Raw genomic sequence first — 19,831 nt, forward strand, 5'->3', positions numbered from 1 at the left:
TCAGACAGGGAGAGAGTAAAAAGTTTCATACGTGCGATCCGTTTAGCTCAACTGTGAGAGAACTAGAGGACAGAACGTAACCGACGAAGAAGCATAGCGTACTATCTCTGAATAGTACTTTAGTTCCACATTTCCATAGTTCGAGAACATTTCATAGCTCTTCTCTGAGATAAGTTCAGTCGCCATCCACGCCTTTACTAGTTTGCATTATGTTTCGTTGTAGGTTTCTTCCATGGATTTTTAATGCTATTAGTTAAAAATCACTCATTATTTTAAGTGGTAATGCACCGGAAAGAACGCAGTCATACGCTTTGATTTATAAGTTTTCCGTGCAGGTGTCAGTTAAGTCTTTTGGCCAGTTTACAGATACAATATTAAAACACTCATTACATTCATCGGCAGCGTCATTACTGTACCTAATAATACAGAGCTTTTACTGCGAGAAAATTTCGTATTATTAAATATCACAATTTTATAAGTATCTTCACATTCAGTCTTGCAGTTAAAGTAATGTATTGCATTATTTGACATAAACGATTTTTCGTAAAACGTTATTACTCAAAACCACCCACCGCTCATCACAAACATATTCATGGTATTGTCTTTCTTACAATATACGTATTTTTGTCGGATAGCTCGGAATTAAAGTTCTACTTCCGAATGTCTGTTATCGGCTTTCTGCAGTTAACAACATTAAGGTTCATGTTTTGGATAAAAAGGCTGCTTTCAAACACTTACCGCCCCAGCGAAAAAGAAGTAGTGGTCATCCTGTAACGACTTCTAATACCGCAAGAGGATCTGGAATGACCATAGCCCAACGTAACATGTCTTTCCCTTGGTATTAGACATACTTGTATTGCCTAGACAATTTCTGTTATGGACGGTTCCTTGAGGGTACACTACCATTTCTGTCATTTATAGCAAGACTCCGAGTACTTAATAATCTGAAAGAATTATTTAATTTCAAATTATGAGACATCACTACAGTCATGAGACATTTTTTTATTTAATCCGCTTACGGAAACGACCAAAGTTTTTTCCTCAGCAGCTGATCCACAGCTGCCTATCTCGGTGAACACGTTGTCTAACCAGTCCCACTAGGTAACTTACTGATTTCTTAAGCCGCGTCCAACAGTAGGCCAACCTTCCTCTTAGGAAGCAGTTGCCCTCAGTTAATTACTTGATTGAACAATTTTGCTGCTTTGCTTCTGCTCATTTAGAATGATTCAGTACACGTACTTGCCAGCCTTTATGTTCCATTGCTCTTCCTCATATTTCGGTACCACTTTTGCGGTGTTCAGCGGATCTAGCGATTACAATGGAATGCGACAGACCGCTCACCAGAGAGCCGCTACATGCACTATGTAAAATCAGGAGTCGGGCTCTGCAAGTGGCATCACGTCCTTCTTTAGTGAACAACTAGCTGAAACCAGTCAGCTACATCTGCGGTGGCATAACCATCAACAGTCACTTTTGGTCACGCCTGCATGCCATCGATCTCGTCTTCCGCCAACTGATCTCCGATGGTGCCACGCTGTGGTAACGGATTTCTGCTTAGGATAGGGATTTCGACTAATTTTACCTGCAGTTGACGTCTCAAATTGTTTTTGTGTCTTCTCAAATGAAAGCGCTTTTGATACCTCTCCTAGCAGCGCTAGTTCCGAGCTCTGTTATGAGTTCAATTCATTCTGTTTGAGCCGATGAAACAACATTCCGGTACCACTCTTTCCGAAGTATAAGAACACTGAAGTATATTTTCAACGACCTGTAGTAAAAAACCTGGAGACGAACTTAATTCGTTAACTAAACAATATTAAGCATAAATTAATGCTATTCAAATTAATTAATCAGAGAATTCTAGACTCAATGTAGTTTTCATAAAATTAGCATAAATTTGACAATTTCGAGAAAAAACACCTTGCGCAAAAAGTCTATTTTACAAAAGGGATAAAATCTTGGCAATGGAGAGACGTACTTGAACACGCGTTCACTAGTCCTTAGAAAGACACAGCAACACCGAGGCAACTTATTGGGAGGGGTGACGACTATAAGTCGTGAGTTAGACTTGCTGTTAACAGTGATATCTGGCGTGAGTGTCGCTGACCACGTCACTGTACCTCCTGTTTGATAGGTTCGACAGAAGTTGTGGCACTCTCTTCCGGAAATTAGTATCTGTAGATATTAAAATTAGTAATCCCAACAGCAGTACACTCGTTAAGTTTCTGAGTCCCAATGTGTAGAGGATGCTGTTATGTAACGTCACCTTACTGAAGGTATAAGGTATCTTTTTCAGTTTACTCCATACAGTTCACTATGGTCTTTGAGATAAGCACGATTGTCAACAGGATTTGCGAAAGGCTTTCCAAACGGCATCGGAAGTATGACAGTAGCTTTCTCAGTAGGCTTAGGGAGTGGCGTGGATTTTTCACAAACCTGGGAACAGGGAGGCACTCGGAAATGTCTTGAGTTCACTGTGAGTAATTTGTTAAAGCTGCCCCCACTCGCGAAACATTGTCTGGCTCAAAGGTCTCAAATGATGGACAATAAGAAGGGCTTCATAACAAAAACAACCCTTGCAAAAATTTACGTTTCTCAGGAGAGCGATAAAACATTCTAAATAGTTGTACATCGTCTTGCCATTAATTATATTTTTTTAAGGTTGTTCCTTGAAAATGTCCAAAACATTTTTATGACAGTGTTTTACCTTACCTTTTAGTGTAGCTAACAGGATTTTTCTTTCAAAGTATAGTCCTCACTGACATAGGCTGTTTTGTCAGAAAATGTATTGGTAGTATGAAGAAATAACTCGCTAGGTGGACTAATTATACCTTATGAACCTAAATAACTCATCAAACAAATATTCACTGGCCCTCTCCACTACTGTGGTTAGATTCAGTCTGAAGCATGTTGGACCATTACCTTCTTCCTCTCCGCAGGCAGTCAGTGTGTTCAAAACGTTTCGGCTGGCACTCGATAAAAGGCTACGCCCTTTGAGGTCTTGAGGTTCCAACTTCCCATTCTTCACTACACTGTTGTAAATCTGACAAAGTCAAGTCATAAGTCTACGGGAATCTTCACGTTGACTGGAAGCGCAAGTGTACGCCAAGGTCCTGTATAACAGTCTCGTACAAGATCGAGCTCCTGCAAGGCTCAGTTTTATGCCCTTAGTTCTATTTAATTGTTTTCTTTCGTAGATGGTATCAGTTGGTAGTCAACAGATTCTTTCACGATAAATATCACTGACTGGTCTACTTTGCAGATGTGGAAAGGCTCTGAGCACTAAGGGACTTAACATCTATCGTCATCAGTCCCCTAGAACTTAGAACTACTTAAACCTAACTAACCTAAGGACATCACACAACACCCAGTCATCGTGAGGCAGATGCGGAAAGGTGTTGGACGTTTTTGAGAACAGGTAATGCCTGTGTCCAAGTCACCAGGTACTTCAACGTTGTGACTTTTTCTGATATGAAATTAAGGAAAGTCTTGATCACCGGGGAAAACAGAATGACGTCTTATGGGAAAGATGTAAGTTATTCTGGTAAACCTTTTCAGGCTGTGCACTAGCATATACAGAAAATACATTATGACAGAAATTTTATTCTGGTCAGCGCTTCTATCGGAATTAAAATCTAGATCTCTCTTCAGATGATGCCTGTTTTTCGAGTAATATAACAATTAATGAAACAGTGATGAAGTCACTTCGTCCTGCCCCATCTTGGCAACTTCATCATGATAAGTAAACATTACGTCTTCGTCAATGGCAAGATTGTATACACCAAAAACTTATCACCGTCTCGTATAAGATAGCGTATTCTTAAGTGAACTTCTTTTTGAAAAATCAATCCGGATTTGTCAATGGTGCTAGCAGCAGGTATCTGCTTCACTAAAGAGTCACATGTAGTACAAAGCGTCAGACCAAGGATACCCAAATGATATGTTGAAGTTATTGAACACTTCGCAGGACACAATTTGATATTCATCCTGAAAAATTCCGTGCATTTTCTTCACCGTCAGAGCTACAGACGGATACCATTTGGAAAATTTCTTACGGAATGAGTGATAATGATTTAAATAAAGATATATGATAGTCAACAAGGTTTCTGAATGGCCGAGGAACTGCACCACTTATGCTAAATTGCTTGCCTCTCATACTCTTTTGAGAACTTTTTTGGGATCAGATGCTGTTACACAGTGCTTACTGGACCTCAGGAACTTGCGTGAAAAGTCCTGAAGGTCTCTCTACATGCTGTATGCAGGACGGGTATTGTACAGTGAACCGGTATCAAACCATCATCTGCTTCCTCATCAGGCACTATTTAGTGCAATCTTTTTTGTTTCACGTTATTAACAATCATAAGACCAGCCGTATAGGAGTATTGTGCATTTTTTGGATACATGCTGTAGAACTCTGAGTAAAGATGTTGCTTTTGTTCAGCTGTAGTCGTTTAAAGGCATCGCAGTCTTTTGCATCTGCAACCAAAAGAAGCGGCCAGTCAGCTACAGACCTACCTTTCAAGGAAAGCAGATGGAATAAATTATTGGTGGCAATAAAGTTCTGCAGTCATCTCCAACACGTTTACCGAGTACAATTTTGCCAATATAGTTCATGCGCTTCTGACCTATCAGCTTCTCCTTCTTTCTTTCTTCCTTAACGTTTCCGCAACTTAGGGCTCTGAACACTGTCTTCGAAACACATTACAGAACCGCAGACAATGAACAGTCACATGCTTAAGAGCAGACTGAAATGATCCAACAAATGCTTTGAAGGCGACAATGAACAGTGGGGTTGCATCGTCGCTCGCTAGAATCTTGAAATTCATTACAGTGCAATCTTATTACAGAAGGTCAGTGATGATTACTGTCATAACTACGGCATTTCATGCAGGCCAACGATACCTATCACAATATATTTGAAGAATGCGGCGCCATACAGCTCATAAGTACACTGAAGGAAAAAAGTATAAACCAAAAAGTAATCAGTGTAGTGTAATTAACTTTCGGGTATACATTTGTCTAGGTAACAGGTTAATGTAGCAGCAAAAATTGCAAAATCACAGGTTAGTGAAGCCGCGAGATAAGCCATTGCAAACGGGTAACAGCAAGAATATTGACTACAAACATGGAAACGTGCAAGCACTGTGTTCTACACGTGCAGGATGTCACCTTGTAGGATGGAGTTTCATGCTTTCCCACTTGATCGGTCAGTAAACGGACGGTTAATGTTGATTGTGGATAACACTGGAGTTATCGTCCAATGATGCCCCATATGTACTCGACTGAAGACAGATCTGGTGATCGAGAAGACCAAGAAAAAGTATCGGAACACTGATGAGCATGTTGGGTTACAACAGCAGTATGTGGGCAGGTGTTATCCTCTTGGAAAACACTCCCTGGAATGCCGTTCATGAATGGAAGCATAACAGGTAGACTGACGTATAAAATATGCGGTGAGGCTGCGTAGGGTAACCATGGGAGTGCTCCTGATGTCATAAGATATCACACCTCAAGCCGTAACTCCAGGTGTAGGTCCACTGTGTGCAGCAGGTTCGTTGGAGGCCCTGAACTGGCCTCCATGTAACCAACACACGGCCATCATTGGCAAGGAGGCTGCTACATTTTTCATCAAAAAACATAACATACGTCCACCCTGCCCTCCAATAAGCTGTCCCTTGAGACAACTGAAGTCTCTGATGGCGGTGGTTTGGGGTCAGTGGAATGCACCAGCCAGGGCGTGTGACTCGGAGCTGTTCTTGAAGCAATCGATTGGTAACAGCTCGTTGTGCCACTGTGGTGCCAACTGCTGCTCAAATCACTGCTGCAAATGCACTAAGATGCGTCAGAGCCATACTCCGAACACTATGGTCTTCCCTCTCGGTAGTGCCACGTCACAGCTCGGAACCCTATCTACTTGCGACGAAACAATGTCGTGACCACCACTACCAGCAATAATGTGCAGTGGTTACATTCCCGCCACGTATTTATGCAGTATCGTACCACTGTTGCACGACCTCGTTCAAACTCTGTGAGGTATTGATAAGGGCGTCTCGACACATTAATGGTACTCTTGACTAATATCAACTCACCACACCAAATCTCAAAGATAACTAACACTCATGACGGATACAGCTTGTATTTAAAGCAGACCTTATTTGCCTCCTCAAATGTTCATATGTGTGTCATTTCCTAAGGGACCAACCTGCTGAGGTCATCGGTCCCTAGACTTATACACTACTTAAATTAACTTATGCCATGATCAACACACACAAACCCATGCCCGAGGGAGGACCGGAACCTCCGGCGGGAGGGTTTGCTTCGTCATAGTGCCGTTATTAGCGGCACTCTTACTCAAATGGCGCGATATTTGAATGACATTATTTTTCAGATACAGAAACACGCCTAATAACTTTCTCTTATGTCGCAAAACTCCTTCTTGATGTTGCGATTTATTTTCCGTCAGTATATCAGTAGAACATTATGATTTAACTCATAGAGCTGCTATTCGGGTAAAGAATATAGTCAGGTTCCTGTACACGAAATGAAATTTCATACAGAGCGTTACAAGATGAATCTTTCACTATCCTGTTATCTGATTTACATGTTAACGACAATCCTCAGGTAATAAAACTTCACTTCAAGAATTACAGCACCATACTACGCGATATAAAATCAAGGGCGTCACATACACACATCAAAAAAAGGTTTGCATCACCCCGATTCCCAGAACTCCTGAAGGTAGGCATTGTCTTTGGATATTGTATCACAGACTCAGTCCCTTTGACTGTTCAGAGATGTCACTAAACTCGCCCGAAAACCTAAACAACCATGCATGAGCAGCACCTGTTAGAGGGGGTCCGACAGCCGATCAGTACCAGTCATTCCACCAGGAAGGAGGTACAGGGCTCGTGTTGTCTGTAGTTTATCCATGCCTAGGCTGCCAATACCGCGGTTCGATCCCGTCCGCCTTGTTACTTTGTGCCAGGAGGCGCTCTCAACAAGGGAAAAGTCCAGGCGTCTCGGAGTGAACCAAAACGATGTTGTTTGGACATGAAGAGATATAGAGAGACAGGAACTGCCGATGACATGCCCCGCTCAGGCCGCCCAAGGGCTATTACTGCAGCGGATGACCGCTACCTACTGATTATGGCTCGGAGGCACCCTGACAGCAACAACACCATGTTGAATGACGCTTTTTGTGCAGTCACAGGACATGGTGTTACGAATCAAACTGTACGCAATAGCCTGCATGATGCGCAACTTCACTTCTTTGCAACTACGACACCATGCTGCGCGGTATAGATGGGACCAACAATATACCGAATGAACCGCTCAGGACTGGCATCACGTTCTCTTCACCGACGAAGGTCGCATATGCCTTCAACCAGACAATGGTCGGAGACGTGTTTGGACGCAACCCGGTCAGGCTGAACGCCTTAGTCACACTGTCCAGCGAGTGCAGCAATGTGATGGTTCGCTGCTGTTTTGGGGTGGCATTATGTGTGGCGCCGGCCGGAGTGACCGAGCGGTTCTAGGCGCTTCAGTCTGGCACCGCGCGACTGCTATGGTCGCAGGTTTGAATCCTGCCTCGCGCATGGATGTGTGTGATGTCCTTAGGTTTAAGTAGTTCTAAGTTCTAGGAGACTGATGACCTCAGATGTTAAGAACCATTTGCTCAGAGCCATTTGAACCATTATGTGTGGCCGACGTTCGTCGCTGGCGGTCATGGAAGGCGCCGTAGCGGCTATACGGTACGTGAATGCCATCCTCTGAGCGATATCGCAAGCGTATCAGCAGCATATTGGCGAGGCATTCGTCTTAATGGACGACAATGAGCGCACCCGTCGTGCACATCTCGTGAAGGACTTCCTTCAGGATAGTGTCATCGCTCGACCTGAGTGGCCAGCATGTTCTCCAGACATGAACCCTATCGAACACGCCTGGGATTGAAAAGGTCTGTTTATGGACGACGTGACCCACCAACCACCTTGAGGGATCTACGACGAATCTCTGTTGACGAGTGGTACAATCTGGACCAACTGTGCCTTGATGAACTTGTGAATAGTATGCCACGACTAATATAGGCATGCATCACTGCAAGAGGACGTGCTACTGGGTATTAGGGGTGCCTGTGTATACAGCAGTCTGGACCAATACCTCTGGAGGTCTCGCAGTACGGTGGTACAACACGCAATGTGTGGTTCTAATGTTCAATAGAAAGGGTGGAAATGAAGTTTATGTTGATCTTTATTACAAGTTTCTGTACCGGTTCCGGAGCTTTCGAAACCGACGTGATGAAAAACTTTTTTTGATTTGTGCATTAAAAACTATGAATTCGCCACTGAGAAAAGAAGTAAAACACATAGAATAATGTAACCGACTACGATGAAGCCTATCATGAAATACATAGACACACCGCACTCATACAGAGTTACCTGTTGTCACATGGTATTAGAAATTACATCGTCAATCACAAAATATGCCAAACGGTGCACTCATACATGTTGTGTGAACAGCCAGTATCGAACCTATGAGCGGAGGCGTTCTACATACAGCTGATCGCTGTTGACAAGTTGAACCAAAGAGGATTTAGATTGTTCAAATGTGTGTGAAATCTTATGGGACTTAACTGCTGAGGTCATCAGTCCCTAAGCTTACACACTACTTTACCTAAATTATCCTAAGGACAAACACACACACACACACACACACACACACACACACACACACACACACATGCCCGAGAGAGGACTCGAACCTCAGTCGGGATCAGCCGCACAGTCCATGACTGCAGCGCTATAGACCGCTCGGCTAATCGCGCGCGGCGAGGATTTAGAGATGTGCATAGTGGTTCCAGTTGAAATAGTAAATATGACAGTAACAACAGTTTAACACTCTGTACGTTGCATCCAGCAGCAAGTTACGATTTACATACGTACCTATATACATACGCATGAGGTTAAGCGGAGTATGAAGAAAGATGATTTGGGGTGTAGATCTCACCTGCACCACATAATATCAAATTACAATAAATTTAGTTTCCAGTAACTTAAAGGATATAGTAATATTGTCACTCTACAAAATAGGGTGACAGTATTTAGGGATGAAGTTACATTACAAGTATACTGTGAAGTACAAGGTACATTCTATACAATATATTTTTAATCAGCATGATTTTGCTATTTTGGAACAATTTTCTATTGGTATGACATTATATGTGACTATTATCAAGCCGGCCGTGGTGGTCGGACGGTTCTAGGCGCTACAGTCTGGAACCGCGTGACCGCTACGGTCGTAGGTTCGAATCCTGCCCTGGGCATGGGCGTCTGTGATGTCCTTAGGTTAGTTAGGTTTAAGTAGTCCTAAGTTCTAGGGGCCTGATGACCTCAGAAGTGAAGTCGCATAGTGCTCAGAGCCATTTTTAAACTCTTATCAAAGTTTTATCAATTATGTTACTTTTTGATTAAAGTATTAGTCCGTATAAGTAATTTAAATCTGTTATATTATACTGAGGCACTTCGTTTAGGCATTCACTGTGTGTATCTATCGTCCTAATCAGTGATTTTATTGACGTGTAGTTTTAAACACTGTGTCAACTCACAGTTAGTGACAATACTACATGTTTAGCCTGTCACTGAATATAATTATTTCACTGGGTGTGCGTTGTACAATCTAAAACATACTTGTAACTATATGTATACTCTCTCCCTATTTTGTATAGGGTAACTTTATTACTATTTTTCTGATATCATTAGAACACACATTTACTGAAATTTAATGTCTGGAGCAGGCGACGTACCGTATTTCAAATCTGCTTCCGTGTTGCGCCACGTACTTCAGGCTGATGTATATTTTGTCCCCCAAAGGACGATGCTGGAAGGAAACAGTGTATATGGTGAATGTGGCTGTAATTTGTTTCACACTGAACAGTATGTGTATATGTGGATTGTTACTTTCCCGCAGTTTGTTTCTGTCACCGCAGCTGTTCCTGTAACACGCGTAAATTGCTCTTGTATGTTACGTGAAGAATTTTAAACGGTTATTGGTATCACATTTCCTCATTTTAACATATGAAACATAACGTACAGTATCGTAAGACACTACTCACTGGAGTCTTATGGGAACCACCGATGCATGTAGGCATCTAGGTTATCTTTGGTTCATCTTGCAAACAGTGATCAACTGTGCCTGTCGGCAATATGCAGAACGCCGCGGCTCATAGCTTTATTGCTGATTCTTGGTATAGCATGTACGAGTACACTTTTTGGCACATTTTACGACTGACGATATAATTTCTATTACTATGCGATAACAGTGCTTTACCATAGTCGATTAAATTATTGTATGCGAAGTACTCTTAGGTCCTGTGACGAATTCGGGATTTTATAATACGATGTCATTAATTTTATATCGTCTAGTATGATGTAAATGTTTTTATGTGAGTTTATGACATTTTATGACGTAAGTACATTAGTTAGCAGGATACTCTATTACTACTATTCCGTCTGGACAGGCTTCGGAATGCCCAACGGTACCGACCGACTGCCATGTCATCATCAGCGGTTAAGCATCATTTGATTCGTATATGGAGGGGCATCTGGTCAGAACACTGCTCTTTCTGTCGTTGTCAGTGTTCGTGAATGGAGCTACTACTTCTGAATCAAGTAGACCCTCAACTGACTCACAACAACTGAGTGCATCCCACTTGCCAACAGCGCTCGGCAGTCACCCATCCAAGTGCTAGCTTAGTCCGACACTGCTTAACTTCGTTTTTCTGTCACGAACCAGTACTGCCACTCCGGCACGGCCGTTGGCTAGCTAACAGAATAGTAACAGTTTAATCTTGTAAGGTTTTTTTAAAATACGTTGTAACTTCATTCGAACGCTTTGTGGTTCTTTAGTGAATACTGGTGTGAGGAACAGACACGGTTTATGGACAGAGAATTCAGATATTAATTTATTCAATAACTAAAATCAGATAGTAAAAGTAATAGATAACTTTGTTTGCTGTAGTTGCAGCGTCAGTTGCTACTAGCAGATTTGAATGTTGAAATATATGTAGTTACAAAGGTTGTACTTCAGCCAGTCTTCAGTACAATGACTAACCCGTTGATGACGAACCCTGACTGCTATGAGCGTCTTAAATATTATGAAATGGTAAACACACAAAAATGCTGCTCAGTGAGTCGATGTTTGAACTTAAGTAAACTCGCGGCTGGAGCTCTGGAGAGGGGATGCTCGCACATAATTGGTGGTGGCATAAGCGTTCATGGCAGCATGGAGAAAACGGGCGGAGTGACTGGTGGAGTGCCTGTTTTATAGTAAAGCCGTCTGGTAGGTGGCCGATACCGCAATATGTCATTTCAGTTCGTATACAGGAATCTCCTGATGGTCGGTGGATCGAAACTGGTTGTTCAAAAAATAAATTTTATTAGCAGGTCTTGGGGATAAATCATGACGTTCTTCTTATCAAAAGCTTTCTATAACATAATAGTGATGAAGGCTGATAGAACTCCGACGATTATTAGTTCCTCCGCTGACACACTGGCACAGTTACGTAGCTTATCGAGCTCGCTGGAGTCATAACGACCTGGGGTCTTGGAGAGGAGGGCTCATTGCTATGAGGCATCAGTTCAAATATCCTTGTGGGTAAATTCAATTCTTACTTAAAACAAGATAGAACATACAGTGGTATAGTGGCAAATGGCAAGCAGAGATGGTAGCGGGAGCAGGAAGCAAGAGCAACGAACCGGTCTCGAAGGAGGCGTCGAAGCAGAGGTGTCCGCGCTTGGCCTTGCCGCTCTGCCCGGGAGGCCGCATCACGACACGCGCCACGTTGCCCAGACCGCCCTCCGTCTCGCTGTCCTCGCTATCTGCAACAACACAACAAACCAGGCGATGCAGCAGCAACGAATATGGTAGAGGCATTTACACGGAGTCCCAAATATTGAAGTTGCTGATCAACTGGTTGCTACGTCAGACTTCTACAGGATTATGCTCGACTGTCAGTTTGTGAACGGAATATGGAGGAAGGAGATCAAAACAACAGTGAGTGAGCTCAACTGATGCTGTGTATATGACTTTGGCACACTGAATGCTTGAAGAGGTGAAGGAAAACCCAAAAAGAGGGGATAACGCTTATTTCTACACAGGAAAAAAGAAAAAAAGAAATACAGAAACCGAAAATAATCAGTTTTTTGTGCAATAAAGTACTTGCTGATGTACGGATGACAAAGGCGGGGAATGCGTGGCGTAACTTACACTACACCACCTACTTTAAAAAAAATGGCTCTGAGCACTATGGGACTCAACTGCTGTGGTCATAAGTCCCCTAGAACTTAGAACTACTTAAACCTAACTAACCTAAGGACAGCACACAACACCCAGCCATCACGAGGCAGAGAAAATCCCTGACCCCGCCGGGAATCGAACCCGGGAACCCGGGCGTGGGAAGCGAGAACGCTACCGCACGACCACGAGATGCGGGCCCACCTACTTTAAATATGAATAATATGATATGAAGGAAGGAAGGAAGACTGGGTTTAGCGTCCCGTAAACATCGAAGCTATTAGAGACGGAGCGCAAGGTCGGATTTTGTCAAAGATGAGGAAGGAAATCGACGTGCCCTTTCACAGAAAACATTCGAGCATTTCCCTAGCGATATGGGGAAATCACGGAAACCTATATCTGGACGATAGGACGGGTTTGAACCGTCGTCCTCCAGAGTGCCAGTCGAGTGTGCTAACCATTGCGGTATTTCACTTCTTCATGCGATCTGACTGAACATACTCTGATTGGCAGTGATTGTGAGCCACTAAACTGCAAGGAAGCAACTCAACAGTGACTGCTACTGTCTGAAACGGCACGCTGCAGATACTGAGAATTCCCCTTGAAAGTTCCTACTGTGCTGTAACTGCAAAATGCTTACTACACACACCAAAAAACGTTTTGCATCACCCCGATTCCCAGAACTCCTGAAGATAGGCGTTGTCTCTGGATATTGTATCACAGACTCAGTCCCTTTGACTGTTCAGCGATGTCACTAAACCCGCCCGAAGACCTAAACAACCGTGCATGAGCAGCGCCTGTTAGAGGGGGTCCGACAGCCGATCAGTTCCAGTAGTTCCACCAGGAAGGAGGTACAGGGCTCGTGTTGTCTATAGTTCATCCATGCTTAGGGGGCCAATACCGCGGTTCGATCCCGTCCGCATTTTTACTTAGTGTCATGAGGGGCTCTCAACAAAGGAAGTGTCCAGGCGTCTCGGAGTGAACCAAAGCGATGTTATCTGGACATGGAGAGATACAGAGAGACAGGAACTGCCGATGACATGCCTCGCTCAGGCCGCCCAAGGGCTATTACTACAGCGGATGACCGCTACCTATGGATTATGGCTCGGAGGAACCCTGACAGCAACAACACCATGTTGAATAACGCTTTTCGTGCAGCCACAGGACATCGTGTTACGAATCAAACTGTACGCAATAGGCTGCATGTTGCGCAACTTCACTCCCACGTCCATGGCGAAGTCCGTCTTTGCAACTACAACACCATGCTGCGCGATATAGATGGGCCCAACATTATACCGAATGAACCGCTCAGGACTGGCATCACGTTCTCTTCACCGATGAGTGTCGAATATGCCTTCAACCAGACAATGGTCGGAGACGTGTTTGAAGGCAACCTGGTCAGGCTGAGCGCCTTCGACACACTGTCCAGCGAGTACAGCAAGTGGAGATTCCCTGATGTTTTGGGGTGGTATTATGTGTGGCCCACGTAAGCCACTGGTGGTCATGGACGGCGCAGTAACATCCTGCGACCAATAGTGCTACCATATCGGCAGCATACTGGAGAGGCATTCGTCTTCATGGACGACATTTCGCATTTCGCAACCCCCGTCGTGCAGATCTTGTGAATGACTTCCTACAGGATAACGACATCGCTCGACTAGAGTGGGCAGCATGTTGTCCAGATATGAACGCTATCGAAAACGACTGGAATAAATTGTAAAGGGCGGTTTATGAACCACGTGACCCACCAACCACTCTGATGGACCTACTCCGAATCGCAGTTGAGAAGTGGGACAATCTGGACCAACAGTGCCTTTATGAACTTGTGGATAGTCCGCCACGACGAATATAGGCATGCATCAATGCAAGAGGGCGTGCTACAGACAATTAGAGGTACCTGTGTGTACAGAAATCTGGACCACCACCTCTGAAGGCCTCGCGGTATGGTGGTACAACATGCAATGTGTGGTTTTCATCAGCAATAAAAAGGGCGGAAATGAAGTTTATGTTTATCTCTATTCAAATTTTCTGTACAGTTTCCTGAACTCTCGGAACTGAGGTTATGCAAAACTTTTTTTGATGCATGTACGTACCTGCAATGCAATGTTGTGAGCAGCGCGTCTCTGCGTCGACTCTAACTATCGATGTCAGCTTCTTCCTGTTGTCCGGCAATCTGCAATCGTGTCTCCAGATCACCCCAGATCTATAACATTAAGCGAGTCATGGCTCTCACTCTAATATCTGATAACACTCGTCTGGCGGCCAACACCTGAACATCTTTCTCACTTTCTTCACTATCATTTCCAAAACACTCAACGCGCAGCACTTTAGAAAACATAAAACCATCAATCGAAATACGGTAACGGTACTTTACGCCAATTGCATAACTTTCGTCTTTCAGAACAGACTCTCTACAGAAATAAGGCAAATTCTATTCCTTCAATCGTATCGCATCGGTGACAGAACAGATGCCATCCGATACATTTTCTGACGACACCATCATGTTTGCAATCAAAAAGACTTTTCTCTAGTCGCGCCGGCTACCACTTTCATGGATGTCTACTAGACTTTTCAAATACGCAATGGCAATCCCAGCGACAGTGTGTCGGGAACTCAGCCACGCCGTCCCATTTCAGCCACCAAGGCGAAATGTTTTCACTTCCCTTACAAATACGGAACCCTCGTGAACAACCATACGATACGCTGTCGTGGATACCAGTGGAATCTGAAAAGTGCACTCCCCTTGAAAGCGGTCAATCATGAGATAGCCGGCCTATCGTGACTCTTTTAAAGAAGTTGTAAAACACTCTGCCACAAGCCGGTCCGTCAGTGTACTTAACCCACTAACAGCACTTCTTCCCAGTGGCTAGAAGAGACCCGCTGCTCAAGACGTGTCTGCCAGCTTGCCATCCTCTGGGTAGATGCAGCGACTCAGTCTCACATGGCCGATCGATATACCTGCGTCTGCATACCTTCCTTGCTCCACAAACTGAAGCCATTACAGCAGTCCCCTCACTATCTACGAACGGTGAAATTCCCTTCGCCCAGCTGCAGCCAAATCTGTTGGAGAAAACATTCTACCAAACACAAATTCAGTCCCGTGAACTCAGATTACTCCATACAGTTATATGCCAATAAACTCCTTACCCAACCACTTTCAACCCTCTCGGTCATAGTGCCTTCCTAACTACATAGAAGTGCACTAATTGCATACATCCACATGATCTGAATAATTGAAGTGAAAGAAAGGGGAGACAAAAGGACCTGTCGTCTTTCAAAATTTGCAGCGTATTTCTCCGGTCATGTATAGAATACTAGAGTACGTAGTGTTATGTATTTCATATTTCAGTTAATTATTCAAAAACTTATCAGTACTTTTAAAATTACATGCGTAGACTAAAAGAGTGACTACATACTTAACATTAGTAACACCCTCTTCCTCCGTAACTTTCACCAATAGTTCTCGTCGAATTTTACGAAAATGATACGCTCTTCCATATACCACAAAGGTGATTTTGTGCCACCTATAGTAATAAAATTTTCACACCCTACATCCATGGCGATTGTGGTTATAGTACCATGATGACTAGTGACGAACCACTAGAACATACTAAGTCAGCTACACAAGGACCGGTCGCTAGTCGCCCATTGTCTCCTGTAATCGTGTCGAACAGTCCCTTATAAAGGAAGTTAGTCTTTAACACTTTTCCTACTGGATCGGTCACCCGAATACTCTTATAAAGGCTTCTTCTCATAGTCGCTTCTAGTGGACGACCAGCTTTAGGATTCAAATTACACACGTGGTATGGTATCCTAAACTGTGTACTTTTTGATAACGATGTAATAACCAGAAATGAATTTTTAGGCTTTTACAAACATGAACGGCTTGCACCCTGTGTAATTCATCGAGTGTGCTGTATGAGCATAGAAGATGAATCACTACGTACCTCGCTAATCTGGAAAAAAATAAACAACAAACAGCGGAATCGAGGTGGCTCTTATAGTTTTTGCAGCTGACTGCTGCTGTGAGAATGTCCACAAGAGCTTGCAGTTAATCTGGACAAGAGGGCTTGTGGATGTTCCAGCCAGGTCAGAATAGCGGCATCGAGAATCATGGAAAGACTAACGCGCTAAGAGGTACCCGGGATAGCACACTTGGCACAAAATATTAGTTTTCCTGCCACTGCGAAAGTATCTTAGTTGGAACGGTCTCAACACGGTATAGACCGGCCGTGCCGAAGGATAGTGTTGTGCGAATTTAGAAGAGAAGGATACCACTTAATTAACATCTTCGTTGATTATTACACAGTGGCTTTGTGGTAGAGTTTGGAAAGTAGGTGAGTGCTCAAGAAGGAAGTAAATACTATTGGGAGGGAGACAGACTAGGACAGGAACGGGAGTTGGCGATTAGCTGGTGAGTGTGCGAGTATCTCGGGAAAGAAGGTGCTGAGATGCAATCTCGGTCAGCGAGCACCGAGAACAACAACGAAATAATGAACCATTTCACCTGTATCTATCAAGTATTCTTGGGTGGTAAATACTAAGGAGTCTAGCGTAAGTATTTGATCACAGGGTGGAGAGGGACGTATGATAATTTAATTCATTTTGTAGTTATGTGCGTGCTTTCGTAAGCATGGTGAAAACTTTTATTTTGCTAGATGAATATTCAATCAAATTATGTTAAAGTACGTAAAAGTCGGTCAGTAGTTCAACAAGTACAGATCTTCGTGACTGAGGTGGTTGCAGGACCTAATGAAGTATAGTTTTGGTTCAAATGGCTCTGAGCACTATGGGACATCTGAGGTGATCAGTCCCCTAGAACTTAGAACTACTTAAACCTCACATCCATGGCCGAGGCAGGACTCGAACCTGCGACCGTAGCGGTCGCGCGGTTCCAAACTGTAGCACCTAGAACCGCTCGGCCACTACGGTCGGCAAAGTATAGTTCATTGATAGCTCTTGCGTCAAGTGGGTTTGCAGGTAGTGATACCTGCAGGATGTTTTGTTTCCTTAATGAAGCCTGTGTCTGGCGTCTTAACGAAGCTAAAATGGGCTGCAGTGTCTCAAATACTCCTGTGGTAATTTATACAGTAAGAGTCAATTAGAACCTTACCAACCCGTCATGCTTCAGTATTCAGTGGAGTTTCGTATACCAATAATCTTATAAGCAAAGAAAAATCTCAGCCGTGACTTACAGCTATCGCGCAGAGTTTGGAACAACGTTTACCCTGTCAATCCAAAGACGTGAGTCTCTCCTATTCAGGTCCACGGATATTAATAACAAAGTGGCTTGGTGCGCCGCCATATTGAAACCGCATCCTCTCCTGAACATCAAGAGATATTGTCTCGAACAACTGTAGCAGTGCATTTCGAATGAACATCTCACTCATGTTGATACATCACCGTTGCTGCTGATGTGAGGCGAGCGTGGAGTATGGACTGCCACCACTCTAGACATGACTACTACGCCGATTCAAAACACTATCATCGTTAAAATAAATGTGTGATTACAGCTATCCACAAACTGTGTTACTGAACACATACTTCAATTCTTGCTTATTGATATATCTTTCCCCACGCGATGTAACACCACCTCAAGTCATAATGTACGAACAGTGCCTTGTCGGGAACCTTGGCCAGCATCCTAAGGCATGAAGTAACCAGTTTTTCTTTAGTTTATAACTACGGCAATAGCTGACAAGCCAATTAGGATGACACCAACTGGGAAACTTTTCTTTGTACATTTATTCGTATTTTCGAACTCTACATCATACTGCACCGCACATTACAAGCATATCTAAAATGTCCAGTATTGCTACGTCTTTATCAGTCATAAAGTTCATGGTCAGCATACTAATTTTCAAGCTACTAAATCCCATCAACAGATGGTGGTGTTACAGGGACATTATCTGTAACTGTGCAACTAGACGCTGTGGTCGTGCTGCTGGCAGGAATAGCGGAAATTACACATCCCTCCAATAACAAACTAACGATTCCATTATGCCCCAGGACGTCTTCTACCAAACAATCCCTCCTTTTAGTCAAGTGGTGTCTTACATTTCTTTTCTAGGTATTTAGATTTAGTGTATTGTCAACAGTAATTCATTTAATGTTCAATATTCTTCTGCAGCATCGTATTTTGAAAGCTTCATTCTCCTCTTATGTGAACTGTTATCGTCCATGTTGGACTTTCCTACAAGGCGAAGCTCCAGAATAATACCTTCAGTGCAGACTTCCTAACTTTTGAATTTCCTCATTATATTTGTGGTTTATGGGAACCTGCAACTATAATTAATATTGGCCATTTACACTAAGGTCACGGAAGTCGTGGGATCCGTAGTCATTTTGCGTCGGACCCCCTTTTTCCCAGTGCAGTGCCGCAGCTCCACGTGGCATGGACTCAACAAGACGCTGGAAGTCCCATACACAAATGTTGAGTGATGCTACCTCTATAGCCGTCCGTAATTCCGTATGTTTGCCGGTGCACGATTTTGTTAATGGACTGATCTCTCGACTACGTCCCAAAATGTTTGATAGGATTCATGTTCTTCAAACCAATCGCGAACAATTGTAACCCGGTGACATGGCGCATTGTCATCCATAAAAATTCGACCGTTGTTTGGGAACATAAAGCCCATGAATGGTTGAAAATGGCCTCCAAGTAGCCCAACATAACCATTTCCAATCAACTAACTGATCAATTGGACCAGAGGACGCAGTCCATTTTATGTAAACGAAGCCCACACCTTTATGGAGACACCACCAGCTTGCACAATGCCTTGTTCACAACTTGGGTCGAGGGCTTCGTGGGGTCTGCGCCACACTCGAGCCTTACCATCAGCTCGACCCACCTGAAACTCATCTGACTGGGCCTGGTTTTCCATTCGTCTAGCGTCGAAATGATATAGCCCAGGAGAGGTGTTGCAGGCGATTTCGCCCAGTCAGCAAAGGCACTCAGGGTGGTCGTCTACTGCTATGGCCCATCAGCCCCACATTTCGCCGCACTGTGCTAACGGATAAGTTCGTCTTACGTCCCACATTGATTTCTGTGCTTACTTCACGCAGTGTAGTTTGTCTTTTAGTACTGACGATTCTACACAAACGCTGCTGATATCGGTGGTTAAGTGAAATCCGTCGACCACACCGTTATCCGTGGTGAGACGTAATGCCTGAAATTTGGTACTCTCATCACACTGTTGACACTGTGGATTTCGGAATACTGAATTCCATTACGATTTTCGAAATAGAATCTTGCATCGTTCTAGCTCCAATTACCATTCCGCATTCGAAGTTTCGTAATTCTCGTCGGAATCCTTTTCACACTGGTCAACTCAGTAAAAATGACAGCTCTGCCAAATCACTGCCCATTTATACCTTGTGTAAGGACTATTATGGCCGACTGTAAACATGCATATCGCTATCCCACGACTCTCGTCACATCAGTGCATTTGTTTGTCATATGCAGCCTTACACTTTTTTTATTTTTTATACAATGCATTTTCTGTATCATCAACTAATTTTCAAGCTACTAAATCCCATCATCAGA

General features: G+C 43.6%; 1 protein-coding gene across 1 annotated transcript in view; it reads right to left on the minus strand.

The window, feature by feature from the left end:
• LOC126471074 (cytosolic carboxypeptidase 6) overlaps window positions 1-11,925 on the minus strand; it is a 1,596,780-nt gene extending 1,584,855 nt beyond the window's left edge. The window contains exon 1 of the mRNA XM_050099147.1: window positions 11,748-11,925. Within this exon, the coding sequence (XP_049955104.1) occupies window positions 11,748-11,925 (178 nt within the window). The remainder of the gene's footprint in view (window positions 1-11,747) is intronic.
• Window positions 11,926-19,831: the final 7,906 nt, after the last annotated feature.

This window comes from Schistocerca serialis, chromosome 3 (genome assembly GCF_023864345.2).
Source record: "Schistocerca serialis cubense isolate TAMUIC-IGC-003099 chromosome 3, iqSchSeri2.2, whole genome shotgun sequence".
Classification (NCBI taxonomy): domain Eukaryota; kingdom Metazoa; phylum Arthropoda; class Insecta; order Orthoptera; family Acrididae; genus Schistocerca; species Schistocerca serialis.